The sequence below is a fragment of the Desmodus rotundus genome, chromosome 4 (assembly GCF_022682495.2).
Source record: "Desmodus rotundus isolate HL8 chromosome 4, HLdesRot8A.1, whole genome shotgun sequence".
Classification (NCBI taxonomy): domain Eukaryota; kingdom Metazoa; phylum Chordata; class Mammalia; order Chiroptera; family Phyllostomidae; genus Desmodus; species Desmodus rotundus.
The window spans coordinates 55,502,418-55,526,414 of NC_071390.1; the positions used below are offsets into that span (position 1 = coordinate 55,502,418).

Consider the following 23,997-nt stretch of genomic DNA (forward strand, 5'->3'; position numbering starts at 1 on the left):
AACAGCCAGACCAGTTTTAAATCTCACCCATAGGGTTTAGTTACCAAAGAACAAAAAGTATGCTATTTAAGGTGTTTTCTTCTACAGAGCTCAAAAGGTCATGGGTCTATGTGTTCAGTTCCAGTAGTATTTTTGCTTCCTAACATCCTATATAATATACTTATTTATTAGGTTCCTATTTTCCTGTTCTTCCCCCACTGCTATGTTAAAGGGCAGGATGCTGTCTATTTTATTCACTATTGTTTCCTAATCATTTGAAAAAGTACCAGACACATAGGAGGTGCTTAATAAATACTGTTCAATTAATGAACAAATTGAAGCACATTTTAGAGCATTTTTTGAAGAACAGCCACAATTGATGGAAATATATCTCATTTTCTTCCCTTTCCTTTTTCTTCCCCTTTCTCTGTTTGCTCTGATAGATTTTCACTAGATTGGAACATAACTCCAAAAATCAGGATTAAACCATCCACAAGAAGGCATGGATTCTTAGAATATCCAAGTTCTCCTGACACTAAGACTTCCTAGGGCACATTTCATCCACAAGGAGGAGACTCAGCCCCACACTCTTAATGTGGGGAGAGACAGGGGAGGGACATCTCCATCACAGTCATGAGGGGCCTCAATCATCTAGGCCCACAAGGGACCAGGGGACAATGGACCCTCACGTAAAATTAGGATTCATGAACTATGAGGCCTTGGAAGGTAATTTAATCCAAATATCCCATTTTTCAGATGGGAAAACTGAGGGTCCAGGAAAGGAAAGTGGCTGTTCAAGTGCACAGTTCTTAGAGCACAGCCAGGAACAGAAGGCACATTCCTTTTTCCCTTCCGACCCTCTTCCTTTCCTTCCTCCTTCCTTTCTCCCTCTTTCTCACTTTTCTTCCCTCCACACCTTCTTTCTTCTCTCTCGTCCTTCACGCTTTATCTCTTTGTTTAAGGGTGTGCGTGTGTGTCTATACTCTTCACAACGGGGTGGTTTAGAAAAAGCCCCGGTTAGCAGCCCATTATAATTTTGACTCAGCAATGTTGGTGATTTAATTTCACTAACTTTCCATTTTTCCCCAATAGCCATTAATAATACAAGCATCTTAGAGACTTTCTGAGATTAAAAAAAAAAAAAAAACACCTTACAGATCACCTTGGTCACCTAGGCCAACCTTTATTTTACAGATAAGAAACAACAGGCAAGGGATGAAAAGTGAGTCCCCGGGTCACAAAGACAGCTAACAGCTAAGCTGAGGCATCCAGGACCCTTGGCCGCAGAGCACACTTAGGTCAAACTGAGGACACTTCTCAGATTTCTACGCAGCCCAAATGGTCTCATCATGCTGGCTCGAAAACCCAATCTAAGCAAGCACGTCTCAAATCAAGGATGAAGATTCTTCCTTCAAGAAAATGAATACAATTCTACTGTGAAAATTGGGAAAATAGAATCATAGCACATACACGCATGTGTGTATGTGATTATTACATATACTATATATAAAAGATGCTTATTTCTTAAATATGTGCTACTATGTATATAAAAAATTAACAGTGCTAGCAAGAACATTATAACACATTGCTTGACATAATACTTTTGAAACATTACCCATCAATATCTGTACAAACTAAAATACATATTCTTTGATCCAGCAAGTCTTCTTCCAGGAACCTGGAACTATCTATAGAAATAGAATTGTACAAATATGTGGATGGGTATGCTTATTAGGCCACTGTTTATAGCAGAAAAAGAAAACGATCAGGTGGTCCATCATCAGGGTCATGGCTGCATAAACTGTGGTAAAATGACTTACAGAATTTTGTGCTGAAGGGATGTCTGTCATTCATTAGTTAGTAAGAAAACCAAATTGCAGTACAATGTGGTTGATATAATTATTTTATACAAAGACCACCATCTCTGAAATACTATTATATGTGAGCATTCATGCTTTTTGTGGGGAAATGAGTATGAAGGAAAGGTGTGGAAGTCTGTGAACACTGAGCATCCCAGAGAGCAGGTAGCAATGGATGCAGGGAGAAGAGATGATTACTATTTTCTTTATATATCCATCTTTGAATGTTTATATTGACTATTATATACATATATATATATACATATATATATAAATTTGAGAAAATCATGTTAAGACAAAAAATTCTGAAAATAAAGATAGATGGAACCCACAAATATTCCTCCAAGTCCTGTTTCAGCCTCCCTCCTTCCCTTGTAGACCCAGGGCAGCAGAAATACTCTGAGAAAATTATGAAGTGCAGCAAAGAGAATCTCAAAGCTTTTTCTCTACGCCCTGCCACAGTCATCCTCTGAGCTCATTACTTTTCCCACCAAACTGTCCTCATCCTGATACAGGAAGTGACATGTTGAGCACAGACAGGAAGCGAGGTGTGAACCCAGCACCAGCCAAAGTTCTTCCTTTAACACAGGAAGGGAGCTCAATCTTCTTCAAGGTGAGGGATGACTCAAGATGCTTTACCTTATCCTGCCCCACAAAAGGACTCATAACTATAAATATCCATGCAGGACCCACTCTTCATTAAACTAAGAAGCATCTAGATGCTAACTTCAGCAGACAGCCTTCTGGGGCACTTGAACCAGCTACCTGGAAAGTTGGCCTTGTGTTCATAGGCTCGTTCGTCCAGTACTGACTCCAAGTTGAATGAAAAGTGACAGACCCATGAACATAGAGGTCCTGGCTGTGACAGTGATGACCACTAGGCTTTCGCAATGATAAAACTGCATTACCGGAAGCAGTAACTGTGCAAATCCTGGTGGTCTAGTGCTCCGAAGAGAACTATCAACATCAACTTCTAAAACTCCAAGAGTTGTTCACATTAATACACAACACTCTGAAAGAGCCCAGCCCTAGAGGCTGTATTCCAGCCATGGCTCAGGAACCAGCAAGAAGAAAGGCAGAGAGATTGACTTACCAAGCCAACTTCTGTTTAAGTACACAGACACAAACACTGGAGGGACCGTGAAGAAATCTACTACAGAGTTCACTTCCAGCCAGAACCACAGCTTATCGTTGGCTGCAATAAACTGGGAGAAAGAAAAGAGAGAGAAAGAATGAGGAGCATGGTGCCAGCATTCAAAATATACTGTTGCCAAAGGTTACGTTTGGGGTTTTGGTGGGGGTCTGGAATGAGATGTTCTTTTCTTTTTATATCTATACCAATTATATGCTATTTTTGTCTTAGAATTCAGATAGCCTTTTCTGAAAAATGACTATAAGATATGTTAGCCTTGGAGAAAGCTCAGGAAGTATAACTTTCTGTGGTTTTCAACTGCATCAGAGGGAAGGTTGAGTGATCTCACCTTCACTAGACTCTCTAATGTAAACATAACTGCAAATAAAGCATATATGGATGCATTCATTCACACACACACACACGGGCACACACACATCTCTGTAACCCACCTCTGTACAGCTCCTGTCATAAACAGAGTGTAGCAGAACACCCTCCACCCCAGATTCTGCTACTCTATCCCAATTCCACTATTCTCCCAGGATTGAGCTAAGTGAGAATGCATAAACACAAATTTGAGGTCAAAAAGCTTTTTTTTTTTTTTGGTTCTATTAAGGGAACAATGACCTCCTGTTTGAATAGAGGGAAGAGAAAGAAAGTCGGCCAGTGGAGGTATATTAGTTATTCGAATCCCTATTTCTCCCCCTGTGAACACAATTAACATGTACTTCAGAAAATTGTGGGCTGAGGACAAGCCTCTCACAGACAGGAAATCAGAACGCAGGTCTGCTGTCTCCCCTGGGAACACTGGGCTTTGTCTGCCTGCGAGGGCAGATGCTGGTGGAGTATGGCCCCTGGGAACAAGACTTGCACCCCCATTGTCACACTGAGCAGTGTTGCTCCAACTCACCCGCAAGCCAAAGTAGAGGAGGAAGAACACGTTGAAAGCCATGTCGATCTGTAATGTGAAATCTTTGTAGAAATTCTGGCAGGATTCTATTGGGCTATTAGACAGGAAGAAGAAAAAGCAAAGGGTAAATGAAAAGCATCACCAAGTCTCCCACATGCTGTGCAGTGGTGGTGCTTGGGGGATAGGACACAATGAATATTCATAAAATAAAACATTTGGTCTTTTTACCCCTGTGATAATCAAGCAAGCATTGCCAAGGGGTCTTTCCATTCACCCATTCAGTCTTTTGTTCTTTTATTTCTTTCTGTAATTTTAAATACATATATATTTTTATCATCATTCAACAGTTGAGCTAAAAAAATCTAAAGATCATGCACGCACCTTGGAGGAAGGACAAGCAAGAGACACTACCAAATTCCTTAATTTCACATTAACCCTTAAAGAACTGACTTCTTCCTTTTAGAGGACACATCCCAAAGCTAAAAACAGTTCCTCACACCCTCCAGCACATTGGAAGTGGAGCCCATTTTCAATTAAACACAGTGGCATGTTTTGAACCTTTTAAAAGCCATCAGTTGATGAACAATAAAGGACCCAGGAGCATCTCAAGAAAGCCACGAAGGAGAGGATCCTGGTGGATGTTCTGGCTAGACTAAGTATGGACTTCACGTGCAGCATTCAGATCCAGGGAAAGAAGCATTGCCCAACTGGTAAATTCAAGGCCATTAAACCAAAATGTTGAAGCAGTACTCTAAGGGTTAATTTTATTATTACTCTTTGGCATGCAGATTAATTGGTTTTGTGTGTGTCAAGCAGCGAATGCGAACCCCCAGCACACTCTACTTTGTTCAAGAGTAGGCAGTTCCAAAGGGTACTACTATACAAACTGGTACATGGCTTCCATGTGCTTTCCCGCGTCAAACTGATCAGAGGATCAGTGTGTGAAAAGTCCCAAGTTTGGGGCTGGGTGGGAAGCAGGAAAGCCTCATAAGCATCTCAAAGCTGTGAAAGAAAAGTCACAGTATATTGTTAGCAGTGAGCAAATGGTTCCTCAGGCCAGGAACATAAAGAAGGTGAAGAGGACAACACGGTCATATGGGGAGAAGTAAAATACTCTCCCCAGATGGAAAGCCACATGGACCTCCAGGCCAGGAGAGGGCTAGCGTGAGAAGCGCGGGATGCAGGATTTTGCATTTCAGAGCTTTGCCACTTTGGAAATCACTGTATGCAATACCAGTTAGTATAGTTGTACTTCTGTAAGGACAAGGCTCAGTTGTTCAACAGGCAGGAATCTGTGCAGCACGGGAATGCAGGGCCCACCTAGAGCCACGGTGGGTCAGTCTGTGGGACTCTCCGATCATATAACATGCACTGGATTTATCCATTCTTCGTCTCTATTACAAGTCAAACACGCCCTTTGTCATCTCCCAAATCACAAATAGGAGGAAAATCTTCCAGAAAAGCATTAAGAGTAATCTACATTTGCATTTACAAATTCAGCGGAGTGAACAAAAAACAAACACTGAAAAACAGTTCTTTTATAAAGGAAATGGCAGCTGCTAGGTTTTCAATAAGGTAGGGAAGTTGGAGGAAAGAGAGCATGAATTTGCTTAGTCCAGTGCTGAAAGGAGACAGAAGAGCGAGCTAAACATCACAGCCTACCACTGCTCTTTGCAGGCTCTCCTACACAGGTATTCATTGAAGTGAAAAAAGGAAAATCCAGACCTAGAGTGAATAAGTGACATTTCTGCAATTCCCAAGCCATGATGGCATTTTGTTTTGATTCAAGAACAAGACCCCCAAGCTTCACAGGTGCCAGAGTTCTTAGCTACTGTAGCCACAGTGAAAAAAAGTACCTGAACTAGGTTGACCAGAAATCCACTAGAGATCCCAAGGGACTCAGAGAAAGACTATGCATCTCTGTGCTATGTGAGTCACTGGTATGATGTGCTGCTAAAAATTAAAGGGGTGTGTGTGAGAGAGAGAGAGTAAGGACTGGGAGCTCTGTTGGCAAATATTGCACTCACATCCTCATGTGACACCGATGACTTAGCTGTGCACTATAAATTCACAGTCATCAAGATTGATGTGTATTCAGACAATGGAACAGAGAGAAAATCTTGGTTCCCAAGTCTACTATGAAAAGCCCACTATCACTTCACCAGGCCAAATGATAACCTTACTATTGCTCTCACTGGTGAAGTTACTGATGGCATATTTGGGAATACTGTGAGTTCCCTAGCACCTATTAATTCCATGGCCTCTGTGGTTAATTTGGTAGTTACCTTGAAATATATCTTGTAGAGAAAGTACTTATTATGCTGTGGAAGAGGTTAAGATAGTGTGGGGAAGAAATGTTAGCTCAGTGTGACTGAGGATGTTTGGGTTCAACATAAATGGAAGCAGATGTTCAAAAAAGTATAAGGAATCAGGCTGTAGCAACTTCTTTCCATTGTTCCCGGCCTTCCTTGTCATCTCTGCCACTCCCTCCTATATTGCCCATTCCCAAAGGCAACAACGGGAAAGCAAGTTGCTAAAAGGCACAGTGCTGAAAAGTATATCTCAGCAGCACCCCTGATTTACAGAGAACAATGTTGAAACCATAATAGACCTTTTTTAAAAATTAAATTTACAGCAGATTTCATCCTTGTTTCATATCATTCCTTGAGTCCTAGACTTTGAGCTGAAATAATAGAGGGAGTAAATTATGCTGCTGGTGCTGGCAGCTTTTCCTCTGGCTGGAGCTCACAACAACATGAGTAACTCTGCTGAGATGAAGAGGAGGTAGAGGAAATTCAGGGACCAAGGACGGCCAGCCCCTGGGGCCCAGGTAGGACCAGAGTAATCACAGTCTGTTTTCCAACCCTGTTAGCTCTTTAAGTTGCCATGAGAGCCCAAGGAGAAACATCCTGCCTGATTTTCTCAAGTGGCAACAGACTATCAGGATCCCCTTCGAGATAAATCCCCCAAGTCCTATATAGTCCATGGACTCACACAATTAGAGCCCACCAAGTGGAAATTCTAAAGCCCCATCCTTTCACTCCCCAAGTGGAAATGACCCATGGAGAAGTTCATTGATCTTATAGAAAGAAAATACATAATTCAACAAACAAAAAGGTTGGCAATATCATTCAGGATTTATTTTCTTCCCATGGAGACTTTATCTTAATGAATAGTGCTCGTGGTTGGATGGGAGATTGGAACACAAACTCTTCTTCTTTCTTGGGTAAAGTAGGAGAGTTTCTTGTCTAGATACACAGAAATGTCAAGAGCAAGAAAAAACAATCACTTTTTTTTTTTTAACTATAAAGGAAAGTGACTCTGAAATACACATGTAAGTTTAAATTGTCACCCTGATGAAACATGCCCGAATCAGAATAGGCTTTTTTATGGACTTATGTGGCCAAAAAAAACCGAGTGGCATTTTAAGAACTGAAATAAGGTCACTAGTTCTAATCCAGGTTGTAGACAACTTACTTTCCCTACATTGTTCTTGGTTAATTAATGACTTAGTAATCAGAGGACACAAGATAAGGTAAGCTGATGAACTATTCATTCCTCTGCTCCAAAGTCCATGGATCAAGAGTAATACTAAAACCTTAGACACATTGAGTGTTTTGGCCAGGACTCTATGATTGGGCACTTCAAAAGAACTTCAACGGGATCTGCTTCTAATGGGATAAATGTTCAGCATTAGATAGAGATGAAATATAAACTCTTATTCCCTCTCAACCCTCAAAGTAAGCATATCTCTGTATGTGGCTCTCTCTATAGAGGCAAATAAGATCCAAGCAAAGTGGGAAATATATCTCTTTCTTCATCAATTTAACAACATAGTATCCAATGAAGACCCATGAGTAGGAAAATACAACAGTCCTTCCTGAAGACTGACTAAGAACATGTCTTTCTAAAGCATAAGGCAAGTCGTAGCTACCCAGGTTTCCTTTCAAACAGCAAAGGGAGAAAGACAAAAATCTCACTTCTAGCAGCTATTCCTCTGCATGTCTGCATCATTTCCAACAGAGATGGAATTGCCCTCTTTTCTCAGCCTCTGAACTTCCCTGGGGTTTTCTGAAGCCTGTTTTCTCTGCCTGCGTCTGGCTGTCCAACCCTGTGAAGATTTCTTCAGGACAGCAGTTCTCAAACTTTGGCATTTACTTGGAGGGGTTTCTGAAACTCTGGTGGGGCCCACCTCCCAGAGATTCTGATTTAATAAGACTAGGTTAGGGTCCTGAGGATTTACATGTCTAATGATTTCCCAGATGCTGCTGCTCATCTGGGGACCACACTTGGGGAACCACTGTTCCAGAAGAACTTTTCTTTCAACTACACACTAACTGCTGGCATTGCTGCTGGGGAAGATCTCCATTCAGATCTGAAGGGAGGTGATTAGGCATCTGAGACAGCCCCCAGGTAGCCAGCTGCATGCATCCCACTTAACTAATTGCTGAGATCAAGAGGCTGAACAGATATTTTCAGTTTCAGATGTGAACATAGGGGAAAAAAATTAAGACGATACAGAGGAATAATTACAATACAGCTATGCAAGCTTCACCAATGACATTCCAATTAACAATTGGAGAGTGTCCAAGCAGCACATTTTTAGCAGAAAAATGATGAAGTATAGATAGAGAGAGGTTGTAAAGACCATCATTTACAAGAAAAAGAAATATTAAGTAAGTTAGGCACAACAACAGCAAACATCCGACATGATTTAAGAAATAACCACATGAGAGGGAAGGCACTAGCTGAGGAACAAAACAGCACTTTTAGAAATAATTTCCAAAATTTAAATTCTCCTCACTCTTGTGGCTAGTCCCTTTTTAAATTGGATGGAGGCTTTTCAATTCCCACCAGGATAATGGACAACCAGAGTTCAGGCCCACAGCACTCCAGACAGGAATCAATAAAAAAAACTCAGTGATTCGAGATTCTCTAGTCTCACCTCTGCAATATTGCCAGATTAATTTAATTAAAATATGTCATTCATCCACCATCACGGCTCCCTCTTGCCTTACACATCTACTCTAAGCCTGGCTGTGAAAAACCTCTAAAACCCAGCCTCTCTCTACATCTCCCAGTTTATATTCTTTTTTCGAGACGTTCTATTCCGCTATGCTCCAGTCAAACCCTTTGCTACCAGGAGCTGTTACCTTCATTATTTCATGAATGTGCCCTGCGTATTCCTAATTCTAAAGCTATGCTTTTGTTGTGGCCTCTTCCAATGCTCCGCCTTCTTGTATTCAAACCTTAGGCAGCATTCAAGGCCAACTGAAAGCATGGTTGGCACATTACTCCGGGCCTCACTGACCTCTCCCATCTCTGAATTCCTATAGCAGTTAAGAGCAAGGAATTCTAAACAGTCTTATAATATTGATTATTATTCAACTCAGTATAATAATACCTGACAATTATATACAGTTTACATATACTATTACATTTGGTCCTCATAACTTGGTAAAATAAGGTAGATATTGTGTTATAATCTCCATTTTGCAACCAGAGAGAAGCAGAGGCTCAGAATCCTGCCCAAGATCATGTAGCTGAGTGGTGGAGTTGGGACAGAGACCCGATATACTTTCTGCCATACACCCTTACTTCTGCAGAGGAGATGCAACATCCTTGGGAAGAAAAAAGAATGTAAGACATAGTATCTACCATCCACAGAGCTTGGCATTGAGCTAATGCAAAAACAATGGGGGTGGGCTGACTTAAGGAGGAGGTAAAATTGTACTAGAAAAAGTCATGCGTTTGTTGAATGGTCTGGGAAAAGTCAGAGGAAGCTGACCTATCCGACTTACACCTAACCCTGCTGCTCTGTAAAGACTGTCACGCGGGACAGTGCTAATCCTCAGAAGTCCATGCTGGGACCCTGAGTGGTAGTAGCATCATGGAGCCTGACCCCATCAGCTGAGGGCAAGTTCCTCTGCTTAAAGAGAAATAATTCCCAGTTATCCATCTGCTTAAAGACAGATGACCCTCGAGATGCCCCAAATTTCTCTCACCTTCTCTTATTCTAGAAGAACAAGAAAGAACATAGTAATGAATGATAATATATAGATACGTTGAACACTTCTAATTATCGACTAGACAATCAATAAGCTTTGTATACCACTCCATTCCATGAAAATTTTAAAAGTCATATCATACAGTCATGGATACTATGGAGTCTATCAGCAACAAAGAGAGGAAATCTCAGTGATTGGAGGTTTTAGTAATTTTGAGGTTTAATAATATCTGGATTTATTGGATAAGTAAAGTGCTTTAGTTTTGCTACCTACACAATAGGATTAAAGGCATCTAACTAATCAGAATACTATGAGACCAAGAAATTTTAAAAGGGAAGCAAGTCTTTGCAATGTGCAGCTGACCTTTGAACTGCATGGGTCCACTTATGTGGGGATCTTTTTCAATAAATACACACAGTACTGTAAATGTATGTTCTCTTCCTTAAGCTTGTCTTAATAACATTTTCTCTTCTCTAGCTTACTTTATTGCAAGCATAACATATATAACACATATAACAAACAATATGTGTGTTCATTGACTGTTTATGTTATCAGTAAGGCTTCCGGTCAACAGCAGGTATAGTTGTTAAGGTTTGGGGGAGCCAAACGTTATGTGCAGATTTTGGAGTGTGTGGGAGTCAGTGCCCCAACCTCTCTTTTGTTCAAGAGTCAACTGTACTCCAAATTAGAAATCAGTTTTTATTCATATAATTTTAAGTCTCAGAGAAATCTCATAAGCTAGTAACAATAGTGAATTCGGTGTGAATGACATGATACTAACTAATCACTGAGAAAGCAATCATCTTTTTTAAAACTTTGTCTTCTAAACAAGACAGTACCCCAGGACTGCCCAGGTCTTGAATGGATCAAAGTTGAAAGCTTTTTTTTGGCTTCCATCAGTGCCCGCATTTAAATTACTTCATCAGAGCTTTGTACTTAAAGGCGCATCCTTTTAGTGTCAGTGCTTTTGGTGTTTACACTGGATGGGGCCAGTGTTCAATAAGTTGTGTAGGTTTTAGTAAATTTACCGAACAAAAGCAAGCTTCTTCTGTTGATCACCACTGTGACTTTGTCCCAGAATGTCTTGGAGTAGTTATTGTCTAAGATGTTATCATTGATGGTTAAGTTTGTATTCAATCATTAATCAATACTACTAATAATAACAGCAAAGTGAGCCCTTGGTTTTATCTTAAAGCACTTTCTTTAGACCTTTTAATGGTTCTACCGTGAGTAGAAAATATTTCGTGTTACTTGCAGTATTGACCTATCATGATCCCAAAGCACATGGTTAAGTGGCTTTGTTGGGAAATTTTCAGCTATGGGTTTGTATCAATAGCTCTATTAATCCTTGTGACAGCACCAGGCTTGTAATTATGCCTCTGCTCAACGGATGCCATGTGATCCAATAGTTATAACGTATGCCTCATTCGGGTCATGTTGACATTGGCTGGAAAAAAGGATAGCTGGTATAGAGACCCTCACTACCCTTTCAAATCCTATACACTTACTCTGTCTTCTTGAGCTTCGAGTGATATGGAGACTCCTGAAACAATAGCAGCAATAGACTTCAGAGCAGTTGTGTGCATGGCTCAGGGTGTCTACCTGAATACTTAATCCTGATAATTAACCATTCTTCTAAGAGAACAAAGAAAATTACATAGATGGCTGATGGAGAGAACAAAGTACGGCAGTTCCTTACACACTGGATTTCTCAATGAAACGCACAGACCATTTCTTTTCTGAAACTCAGATGATGAAATCTGCTACTTTCTCATAGAGCTCTTCTAAATTTTATCACAAGACTTCTCATCTTCATTCCCTATCTTTTCATCCATTAATGCACCCAAATAAGTAAATCAAAAGCAAAATGTGGGTGTTATAAGTTGACCTCAAGAGTAATTAGCAGTTAGGTAGTTTGGGAATTTGATGGAAGAGTTAAAATCCCAACTCTATTCATTATAAATAATTTGACCTCTCCAAGCCTTGGTTTTCTCATCTGTAAATTGGAAGTATAGATAAAACCTTAAAGGCTGTTATGAGGATGAAATTGGATTATGAGTAAAACCAAACACTGAACAAATGATAGTTTATTTATTTTTAAAAAACTAAGTTAATAATGACAGTGACTGTAACTGCTTGTAGAAAAAATGCCAAAAAACCCCCACAATCTACAAATGAACAAAACCTGATAGAGGAATCAATCATTTCACATTTTTTTCCATTTGTATTTGCTTTATCGCCTCCTTATCGGGTGCTGCAATATAATTCAAATACCCAATAGGATGTGCAGTGAGCTAACATCTGGTGTGCTTCTATGTATTAGAGCACTAACTTTGGGTAATATTAAAGAAGAAAGACCAGGGAAATTATCTTTCCATGAGGGCAGCCACATAGTCTCATAAATATTAAGTAATTAACCAAAGTTTCCTGACAGAAAAAGCCATGCGTCACTTTAATGGGCGGCCACAGGAGGCTGCATATTCTCCTTTTCCCTGGACTTTAGCAGAGGAGAGTTTCACTTGCCTGGTTGGCTTAGCATGGGTCCAGGGAGGAGGCAGGGGGAGGACCCAGTCATGTGTCTTCTAAATATCTCTTTTAATTCTACATCCATAGATTATGTATTTCTTCTCTGCTGGACTCTTGGAATGATGTCCAAGACAACCTTCCCATTAATGCTTGTTTTCCCCAGCTTGTCTACAGACTACAATTATTTCAATCACAGTTGTTACCAGAGTAGAATTAGTGTTCACGTTTGCCAGCAACTTTTATGTAATAAATCAAAGTTAAGCTACTACATAAAACAGAGTGTTGCCAAATGAGTGCTGCTTTGGTTTGCAGACTAAACTGTGTGAAGAGTCATGACTGACTGACTCTTACTCTCCCATTTCCCTACTTCCACTGACGCTAGCCATCTCTTCTCCAGCAAATGCCTGTTTACTAAGACATGCTAGAGTAGATGATTCAAATAACTACTAATGCATACACACTCAAACACAAAGACTACGAAACAGACTGACAGTTCTTCAAGGGCAGGGTCAAATAGCCATGTACAGGCAGGGGTTGGTACGTGTGGGTGGGCGCACACACACGCACACATGCACAATCCACAGCCCTCTCGATCAAATATGTGCTCTCTACCTAACCCCAACCTCACTTTGGGACCACCCACAAAATGGGACAGCCTGGGTGAGGTGATTAGAACGGAGGGGAGAATGGGAAAAGAGAAGTCCCAGGCTTACAGGGGAGGAAGCCAAACGTGATGCCCAGCATGGGGAGCAAGACTTCTGGGCCCTGGAGCCACCCTTGTCTCATGCCTACAAAAACTCACACCTGAGGAAACAGCATGGCAGACTTAGCCTACTGCTGCCTTCTGCCTCCAGTGCCTTTCTTCTGGATAGTAAATGTTGTCACATATGGGTTAAGAAACCCATGAACAATAATCTCACTAGCAATAACCAATAGCCAGCTCCTAGACACTGGGGAGCAACTGCCTGGTGTCCTCATTTCCTAAGGAGAGAGCAACCATGAGGAAGCAGCCTGGGGCAAGGTTTCAAGGCACTTTTGCGTTGAGCCTTCCCATGTAAGAAGCTCTCTGAGTGACACAGAGAATGGCAGAGGCTCCTAAGAAGAAGCATGAGCCATCTATCCACAAAGGATTTCAATCAGAGCAAGGTTGAGCATGTGTATTGGGATTCCCACAGCCTAACAGGTTCAAATCATTGTGGGACCTCTTTGGGCTCTTACTGGGTATAGACTTCAAAATTCTTCTGTCTGAGCCTTGTTCTTCAAATGTTTGCCTTGGACTCTTCTAGGCATTCCCTGGTCACTCATTAGTCTCCCTACACTTCCATCCCTATCCTCCTCCTTGACTTTGACATAATCGAGACACACCTGGACAACCTGGCCTTAACCATGCCTTTTTGCTATGGGTCAACCTGCAAGGAATTACAGTGGAAAAGCCAAAACTACTGACTCCACAATCAGGCCCAGCCTGTTCTGGGTCCCAGACTGGCAGGCTAATCAGATGGGGGTAATGAAGGTGCCTGAGACAGATCCCTTTCTTATTCTCTCTGATGGATTCCAAAATTCGGCCAACCGTCTGAGACTTACCAGTTTCAACCTTGCTCTCCCAGCCACATCTGGACCCAACCAGAATGGTACATGGTCCCATCACTGGTTGCATTCAAATGGCTGCACTTACAAGGAATGGTAACACTGAAGACCTGCCTGGTATTGATTTTAGGAGGCCCAAGAGCATGTAGGAAACAATGACTATGTAAAGAAACAGTTGTTCCATTTATCTGCTGCTTCACTTTGAAGAATAGAACACGGTCACAAAACATACGTATATACTCACCACGAAGACACTGCCATTAGTTAAAAATTACACATGAATTTAAATCTGATGCTAAAGGATAATTAAGATAGCTATGTTTCTGGCATCCTGAGGTGTTTTTGTGTTTTGTTTTGTTTTACAAAGACACAGAGAAAGAACTGGTACAAGTCTTTCTGACAACTGGCATAGAAAACAATTAAACCTTTCTTACCCAAGGGAATAAAATAGCTGTTTCTTAGCTCTGCCTTTGGCTGACAGCTGAGGCATGGAAGTTGTGTAAGTATTCCTATTTAGGAGTTCTGTTGAGAGCCCAGCAGCCTCACAGCCAAAACGGAGAGCCCAAGATGCTGCTGACTGGAAGTCCCGAGTCTGCCAAGTACAAAGCAGGCGTCACTCTTAAGGAACGCCAGCAAATGGCCTGGCAGTGGAGACCAGCAGCCCCACAGAAATCAGATGTGGCAAGTTCCCTTTAGAAACAAACTGTCATTGGTAACAGGAAAAATGATAAGGGCTTCTTACATCCTATGATTATACAATCATATCTTCAGGTGTACACTCTTAATTTCCTTCTCAACTACTTCATGAAAATAACTTCTTATCTCCTGGAACATTTCTCTTCCCACATTTTTTTTTCTTTCCCACTTGCTTCTGATTAGCATTGAAATCACTTATTCATGAAAATTGTCCTGCTCATGCTGTAGAAATATGAGCTCTTCCCACCCTGTCAGTGGTGCCCACTTAACTTCTGGGTCCAAATTTAGAAAGGAATATCACCAATTAATACTCATTGGGGTGACGTTTCTTTTTCCTTGCTTCCTCCTGCAGCTCCTCTTTTCAATTCTGTTGCCATATCTTTGATTTTCTCTAGAGTTGTTTTCCCTATCACTGCAAAAACATCTCTGTGAGGGAGGCAGGATGCCCCTAGGAGGCTGATTTCTTATGATTTTCTCCTTTGTCTCCATGTATGGATCCACTTATCCCCACTCTAGGCTGGATTTCAGAAATTCTCTCATTTTATCTGGGAGCACTGTGTTTTTCTGAAAAAGAGGAACGGGTCCTCTTTACTGAAGAACTTCACAAAGGAGAATCAGTTGTTTTCTTCAGCAAACCCCCAGCTGAAAGCTCTGATCAAGTGAGAGCATTTCAGCATGGGGTCAGGATCACCTGCTCTGCACTATAATTCACCCAAGCTCCTCTCAAAAGGGAAATGCTTACATTCGAAGGATCTTGATACTTGATACTGTCAAAAGAGCATGTTATGAAACTCTAAGCAAATTGTTTCTATAGGGCAAACAGGGTATGTTTAATAGAACAGGGAAAAGGGGAGTCTGGAAAAAGCTTCAATCTACTAAATCCCCCTAATAGAAGAAAAACATGATTCATCAGGAAAAATAAAAACAAGATAGGAAGCCTTCAATTTTGTGTCATGATGACTTCTTACTGCATAGTTTCAATCTGAGGGGCTCTGGCGAGCCAGTACCACCAGGAATTCCCCAGGAACTCTTACTCCTACCCTGGGATTATCGGGGTTCAGTTTACAGCCAAGGTATGTCCAAAATGTAAAGCATCTAATCATATGAAATAACAAAAAATGAAGAAAACAGATCCTAGCCATCGTGTTTATAAAAGTGCATTCTGCTAATAAAAGGAACAAAACACATTTCTAAAAAAAGCAGTTTTAAAGAAAGTCATTAGACAGCCCTATGACAAAAATATATTTCAACGAGAGAAAATGGTCACAATTTCTAATCAATAATGTTGAATGCAATGCCAACATGCTTCAACAGGAATATGGTGTCCCACTGCAGTACTACCGTTTTATGTATTTTAAAGTCGAGTTAGTGACACTTCTGTTTACACAATACACTAAGACAAAGGCCAATGCTTATTATTTCCTAGGGCATTACCTTAAGAGGTGCTTTTTTAAGTATAAACACAAGAACATTTATTAGATCTAAACAAAACCAAACTAGGTAACACTGTTCAGAAAGATGTGAAAAGTACCGTAACACTGGTGACTTTGGGCACATCCATGCAGAGCTGGGAATTTGTAGGACTGATCATCAGATACGTTGTTACTTAGAAAACTTCCCTTTGCTTCTAAACCCCTTAGTGTTGGCCTCTGCTCAGCGTGTGCCTGAAAACAGGAGATTTATGTCTCTCTTTCCCTAGTCTTGAGTTCTCAAGGGAAAACTCAAAGGTGGCCTTTGTGGTATCACTGCAAAGTGGGAGGCCCACAAGGATGTCCAAAGAGAACCCTAAGTCTCAGTGTATCAGAATGCTCGCCACGTCAATCCCATGCATGCGCCCAGTGCTCATGACATTCAAGTCCGGGTCCTGGAGGAAAGCACGTGACATGCAGGCACAGTGCAGGAAAAGGCTCCGGTTAACCTGGAGACGACAACCGAAGGGGTGAGGTTGCATCATGCAATGAAAACCACAGCTGGGCCTTAGCTGCCATGCAGAAAAGACCTACATCAAAGAGTCTGCAGTGCGGCTCCTGGGTAAGAGTCGATATGAGAGAGGTGAGTTACTTAGGCAATGAAAGACATGGGCAGAAAAAATGTTCAAACCACTATAAACAGAACACTGTATAGAGCACTGGCGTTACACATGAGAAGAGGCAGCTCAGGGACAAGGAGGGAGAGACAGAGGAGGCAAGGTGAGGACAGAACTGGCCATTGTCTGATGAGATGGTTTCCCTGACCATCCTTTCGTATGCACGTCTTTTTATAATGTACATTGCTTCGACAAGTCACCTCATTAGAGTCTTTAGCATGAACCATAATTTTTAAGGCATCACTTACACAAAGATACACACCATGATTTCTTGTGGTTACCATTCATTATAGAAGCAGAGCTGAGCTGGTCAAATAAACAAGAGACAGTTAAGTGCCAACATCCTGAATACTTTGGTTACAGAGTTCATGGTGACTCCCAAGGCACGACATGGCATTGAAGGAACCCAGCAGTCACAGAAGCTTGGGGCGGTACAAGGGCAGGTAACGCTAAGCAACTAAAACCCCCAACAGCCACATACGACCCTGAATTTAAACTTACTCCCGAGGGAGCCATCTTTTCTTCAGCTCAGCACGCAAGACAGGTTGCCAGTGAATTCACCACATATACCCTGAGCATTTCATGGAAGCTTAGTTACAGCTGAGATTCCCCAAAAGTGTTTTCATCAAAGTTGATTAATCAGAAAAAAAAGGAGCTCTGATGTTCTTAATGGAATAAAAAACACTGATAGAATAGGGGCCATCAATCTGCCCCCTGCTATCAAGGCCACATGTAATACCTGAGAACTACTTCCCTGTGAACTGCCCACTTCCACAGCAGTTGTTTTCTCCCCCCACTCCACCTCCTCCTCCGCTTCTTGTGATCCCTGACACATTGAGCCCAGCTCAAAGCTGGTGTAGTCTAGCCCTAACTCACAATTTCCCCCTCCTGGTTCTGATTGAAAATAGTGAGAGGAAAGTAGGCATTCTCTGTTCTCCTAGAGCTCAGCCTTCTCATCCCCTGTACGTGTGATTAGAGTTTTGAGAGGGAGCCCAGGCCAGTGTGCATGAGCAGGGTGCTACCTCAACCTTACATGCCCAGCAGGAGCTGACCACCACCAGACTCAAGCACCACAGGAAAATGTGGATGAATGCAGGCAGGAGGGAAACACAGGATTCCTCCCAGCACTGCCTCCGCACACCTCGACATGCAGCTGTTTTCACTTGATCACAATTTACTCCCTCATTGATTAAAAACTTAAAGGTGTAAGATGAATGACACATTTTCAAAATGATTATAGTTTTGAATGAAAATATAATACTCTGTACATCCATTCAACAAATATCTCCAAGGTTCTTCTTCCATGACAGGCTCTATGCTGGTTTCAGGAACATAACATTCAATCAAACATGGTTCCCTACACTTGAGTAGTTTTCCATTGAGTAGAGGAGCCTGCCTGGATTTTAATGTTTGAAAGCATAATGCGAGAGTGCCTTGCTTCAAAATTCCACTAGCTACCCTGTATGACCTTGGGCATGTTACTTAATCTCCTTGTACCTCAGTCTCCACATATAATATGCAAATACCTACCTCCTCAGGTTGTTGAGAAGAATAAATGAGTTATTAAATGCTGTTTTGTTAGTGGCTGGCAAATGGTAAATATATGTCACTTTAGCTGTAATAGTCATTAGCACTCAAATACAAGTAAGAAACACAGGGCTCTGGAAGCAGAAGATGGGTTCTGCCCAACTACTGAGGTGTTGAGTGATGAGTGGAAATTTGTCAGGGAAGGAAGAAAGGAAGGCAAGACAAGGTACTGAAGCAGAGGGAAAAGTGTGTGCAGAAACTTAGAGGCACAAGAGGACACAGTGCATTCTGGGAATAGAGGAAGTACCACATGACTGAAGCCTAAGAAAACCAGTGGACTGGCAAGAAATACAACCACACAGGAGACTGTGGAGCCTCTGTGTGCCCTGGCAGCATGTCTAGTCTCTATCCTATAGAAAAGAAGGAATTGATACAAGTTTATGTGGAAGACAATGATGTCATTACCTTTGTTTTGTAGGAAATTAACTCTGGTGATGCTATGGAGAGGGAACTGGAAGCAGGAGAATGTGGAGGCAAAGAGGTCAATTAGTCAAATTAAATTCCAAAGGGAAAAAGTCACCTCTGCAAATACTAAGATTAAAACTGTTATTGCAGCACAAAGTATCCCAATCTCCTCGAACAAGCCCCTCCTTCAGGGCACGATGCTTCCAGGGCTTCTTTAGGGAGAGGGATTACAGCCACCGTATCACTGAAGCAGCTACCTAAACCTCATGGTTACTTCTCCTACCACAGGCCTCCATATCTATTGTCTTTGTGTCCAGAAGTATGTTCCCTCATCTTCTGAAAGGACCCAGCCTTTTAAGAAGCCTTTCTCTCCATTATTTAGAGAGCAGAGTCTAAACTATAGTTGGAATCTACATATTAGGAACAAATTTCAATACCTCGCATGGAGGGTACTGTACCTATGTACAGACACAGAGCAACAATTATAGACAAATTACATATGAACACAAAAAGTCATAAAGAAGAGTTATAGCTGATACTTTCTTCTCTGCCTCCACTTTCTCTGCTCATTTGCTAAAGGACTCAGTCAGGAATGCCACCAAGCCATAATACCAAGCTGCCTTTGAACTGTTTATCAAATCCTATGTCCATCTACACTTCTGTGAGCATAATGAACTGGCATTCCCTCAGAGCCCTGTACTTTAGGGGTTCAGGCATCCTCAGATCCCAGAGGGTACCTGAAAACATAAATTCTGGGGGCTGTAGGTTTCTTTTGGTTAGAGTCAAAACAGCAAGAGGACAAGTGCCATTTTTGATAATGTGCTTTCATTTTAAAAGTTCCAAGTGTGTTCAATGTTCACTTAGCTCAATTTCGAAGTAGAAGTGTGGTGGGAACTCTACCCCCCGCTGATGAAGCAGAAACAGGAAAGCTTTGTTGATGTATTATTGTGAGCAGTTTCACAATATTTGGTGACAGTTTCATTTGTGCCAAGTCCACTCTAGTTTGGAGTTTCCATGGAGCCAGGACAACAGTACAAATGCTGACCTGGGGAATAATGATCGCGCTGCACTCAGGGGTGTGAAGAGCACATGATGAACTGAACTCATAGTAGGAACGCAGGCTGCAATGCTCTAAGGTGACTGCTACTTGCTACTAGCAGGCACTCCAGGAAATGGTCGGGCTCAGCAGGAGGGCGTCTTTGTGGGGCAGCCACTGGCTTGTGGCCTCATTTCAAAGGAGAGTGTAAAAGACCTTAACTAAAGCCAAATAAAAAAGATCCAATCCAGGCGGCTGGTATCTCTGAAGAGTGGCGGAAGGAGTAATTCTCTCCTGTCAGGGGAAAAGTATAATGCCTCCCCCTTTCTGTCCCACCTGGGTAAAAAGATGGGCACCCAACAAGAGCACTTGTTTCCCGACTGCTGCCGCAGTAGGTGAATAAACACGGACTCACAGAACTCCAAGGGTTAACGCTATGAAGTAGAACCATGGCCTCCTGACCTTCCCCAGGTCAATCTGCGGGCACTTGTTGGATGCAAACCAACTGGCAAACAACAAGAGCCAAGAGCTCCTGCCCATCTTTCCCAGCAACTCAGTAGGTTCACCTGCTCCTGCCAGAACCTGTGCTCCTGCCAGGAAGCAGTAATGACACTGTGCCTTCATATGCGTGTGTGAGTGCAGATGAGCATGAAGCTTGAGAACAGCCAGAAGGTCTGCATTTTGATCAACAGAACCAATCAAAAAGAAAGGAAACGTGATTCCTTTTAAACCCGCACTGTATTTGCAGGTAACCAAATGACTAGAAATCATTTTTAGTTGATTTTTAAACCCCAAAGTCATTTTGAAATCAATACTATTTTAAAATTAATTAATGTGACCTTATAAAAATGTTGGTGTCTGTTTTTTCTCTTAGAAATTTAGTGTCTCACAAGGGAGCTTCTTTTATGCTGATGAAAGAGTTCTGTACTCTGATTGGGTAGTGGAAAAACACAGACCTACATACGGTAAAATGTCCTCAAACTATACCAAAACAAAGTGCTTCAAAAAACTGGCAACAACCCAAAAAGGTGTGTACCTACAGTACTGTGCCAATGTCAGTTTCCCAGTTTTGACAACATACTATGGCTCCATAACATACGATGCTAATGCTGAAGGAAGGGTACACAGAAACTCTTTTTTTTGCACCTTCTTGTGATTCTTAAACTACTAATCCAGTTATAATAACAAAATAATCAATTATTTTGCCTGCTTGGATATGAGGCTCAAAAATTTTACAACTGATTTCTTTAAAAAGCATTCATTTGGCACCTGTTATAGCAATGAGGTCAATTCCAAAAGATACAAAAAAGGTATAAATTAGACTGGCAATACCAATCGATAATAACTATCTTACTCCCTCTCTCAGGGGAATACTAACAGAGGCAAAGATGTCAATTTATCTAATATGCAAATGCTCCCAGTCTCTCAAGACAGAATCAAGTTATCAATAAATATAGGTCATTAAGGTGACAGGTAAGCTCCTAGAATGAACCCACAGTAATCTCCTCAGGTGAGCAGTGGTCAGGTCACAAGATGTGTTGAATAATGCTATAATGACCTCCTTACTTAGCATAAAGCTGGTCCTGGGCTAAGCTATATCCTTCAGCTTGTTTTTTCAGCCTCTCTCTTTCCCTTCCCAGAGCTCAATACTTGCCATACTAAAAAGCCAATTACTGACGCCTGCTTAATTAAGGTATGAGCTGATAAGAACTACTTAAATTTTTAAAAACAACCAAAATGTCTTCAAGAATGAATGTACAATTACAGAATTTTAAGTTAATTGCAAATTAGAAGGAAAGATATTTTGGAGTACAGGGCAGTCTTTGAAACAATCCCCAAATCACCCAAGGGTCGCCATCCACTCTACCTACTAAAATAATGCTTGTCCTCGGCAATTCCATTGGAAGTAAAGTCAAGGCCAAAATGAGGAAGTAAAGATGGAGACTTAAAATGCCAAGAAACATATCAACCATTTTATTTTTTTTGAAAAACTTCCTCTAACAAAAACAAAAGAAAAATGAAGAAATGAGCAAAGAGTAAAATCTCCTGAACTAAATCCTCAGCAAATGAATATCCAGGAAGAGCCAATTATGAATCAAGCATTCAAATCATTTAATAGTGACTTTCCCTTTAATTTGTCACTCTCCCTAAATAGTAAGTAGATTCAAAAATAAGGATTATTTTCTTAAATAGTAGTTAATTGTAAAAATGTTTAAAGTCACTAGCTACTGAAACACCATGTTCTGTATAAGCAGTTCTAAAGACTATCCATATTAGGTGTGATATTAGGAGCTAATAGTAGAGAAGCAAAGATGTAATAATATCCATTTAGTACGAGCAGTAACAAAGCTGCGTCAATCAAAACATTCCTTTTGCTCAGTTGAACCTATGAACAACATGGTACCATAGTGTAAACAAAGCTAAATAAAGCCATTTGGTTGACCCATTTGCAAAAGAGCCAGGTCTACCATGAGAAAGGAGAACACTTGTTCAACTTACAGCTTAAAAACAATCCCATTAAATATAAAATACTCTTCCTCAGTTAAAGAAAAGTATCTGCTAGTGCTAAGACAATTAAGTTAGAACAGCATCATCACTCTTTGAAACTGAAAAAAAAATAATTTAATGTCACTGTGTCATAATTCACTAATAAGTCAATAAGAGAGTTTTTAGAATTATCAATCTCACATTGAAGGCATTGTTTTTCAACATGTAGAGATGTTTTAAAATCCGTTGAGTGGAGTTGTGAAGTTTTAAATACAAGTTAAAATACAAGTGCTTAGACAGTCGCCAGCACTGAGTAAGGAAGGCTCATTGACTGTTAGCAGATGAGACTGTTAATGTAAAGACACAAACCCAGCTTCTATCTGCTCTTGCGTAGATCTCACTGCAAACTGGACCTTTTTTGCTTCCATCTGAATGTCCTATACCACACATCACTCTCCCTCTTCTGCACTGAGCTCAAACCACACTCACCCTCTTTCTGTTCCTTCAAACCCCCAAGGTTTTGCCCACCTCCACTGTAATGTAATGTCCATGAAAGCAGAAAACTTACGTGTTGTTTGTTCACTCCTTCACCAGAGCCTAAACTAGTTCCCGGAACCTGGTAGGTACTCAGTGAACTTTGCTAAATGAATAAACAAATAAATGGAAGCCAAAGGAAGAAATAAAATTCAGGAAGGGAGGGAGGGAGGATAAAAGCCCTAGCTCAGCCCTAGCTGGTGTGGCTCAGTGGATTGAGTGATGACCTGAGAACCAAAGGGTCACTGGTTCGATTCCCAGTCAGGGCACATGCCTGGGTTGCAGGCCAGGTCCCCTGTAGGGAGCACGCAAGAGGCAACCACACATTGATGTTTCTCTCCCTCTCTTTCTCCCTTCCTTCCCCTCTATCTAAGAATAAATAAAATCTGTTTTTAAAAGAAAAGTCCTAGCTCAACCTTGCTAAGATTAAGTCCATGGTCAATAATAGTTTGTGCTAGTATTTCCCTTGTCAAACTATCATTATCAGCATGAGGTTGCACCCATCTCAGTTCCTATATATATAGGACTTTGTATCCACATCAAAGAATATTCATCTCTCTTATTCCAACATAAAGAGTTGCTTGAGAATTTAATATTCTATAACACATGCACCTGGAAAGATGTTTAACACCTAATTTTTTGACTTGCACATACTTTGAATCTCACTTGAAGACAAAACAGAACATTACCTTGTCAACTGCCTTTCTAGACTATGTAAAACAGAAACTGACAGCCTGCCCCATATTAATCCAAAGCTCTTCTTATCGCATACATTAATAAAGGTGTGTTCCTAAATAAATTTGAGCCCACCTATGCAATCCTCCCACTTTTAAAGTGTGCTTACAATGAAGAAATTGCCCAGAGATCATTAGATATTGGTATGCAACAGGGTGTATAAAATTAGAGCTAATACAAAGGACTCTGAATTCAGACCAGGGACTCAAATCCTAGCCCTAGTTAGTAACCATGTGACCCCAGGCAAGATATTTAACCTTTCTGAACCTCCCTTTCTCCACCAATCAAATGGAGAAAACCACGGTAGTACTACTGAGCAGAGTAAGAGTAATAGGGTAAATTTGTTAAGGGTTTATCTTTGTATATAGTAAGTTCTCAGTAAATATGGAAACTGCTTCTAGACCTAGAGAGAGCAAACTGGAACTAAAGT

The 23,997-nt window shown here is 41.1% G+C and overlaps 1 protein-coding gene across 18 annotated transcripts in view; it reads right to left on the minus strand.

The window, feature by feature from the left end:
* Positions 1 to 23,997, minus strand: part of KCNMA1 (potassium calcium-activated channel subfamily M alpha 1) — a 720,350-nt gene that overhangs the window by 291,088 nt on the left and 405,265 nt on the right. For all 18 annotated transcript variants that reach the window (XM_053922057.2, XM_024561262.4, XM_071221238.1 and 15 more), the window contains exons 4-5: positions 3,881 to 3,974; positions 2,932 to 3,043 (exon numbers count right to left, since the gene is read on the minus strand). In XM_053922057.2, coding sequence (XP_053778032.1) covers positions 2,932 to 3,043; positions 3,881 to 3,974 — 206 coding nt within the window. The remainder of the gene's footprint in view (positions 1 to 2,931; positions 3,044 to 3,880; positions 3,975 to 23,997) is intronic.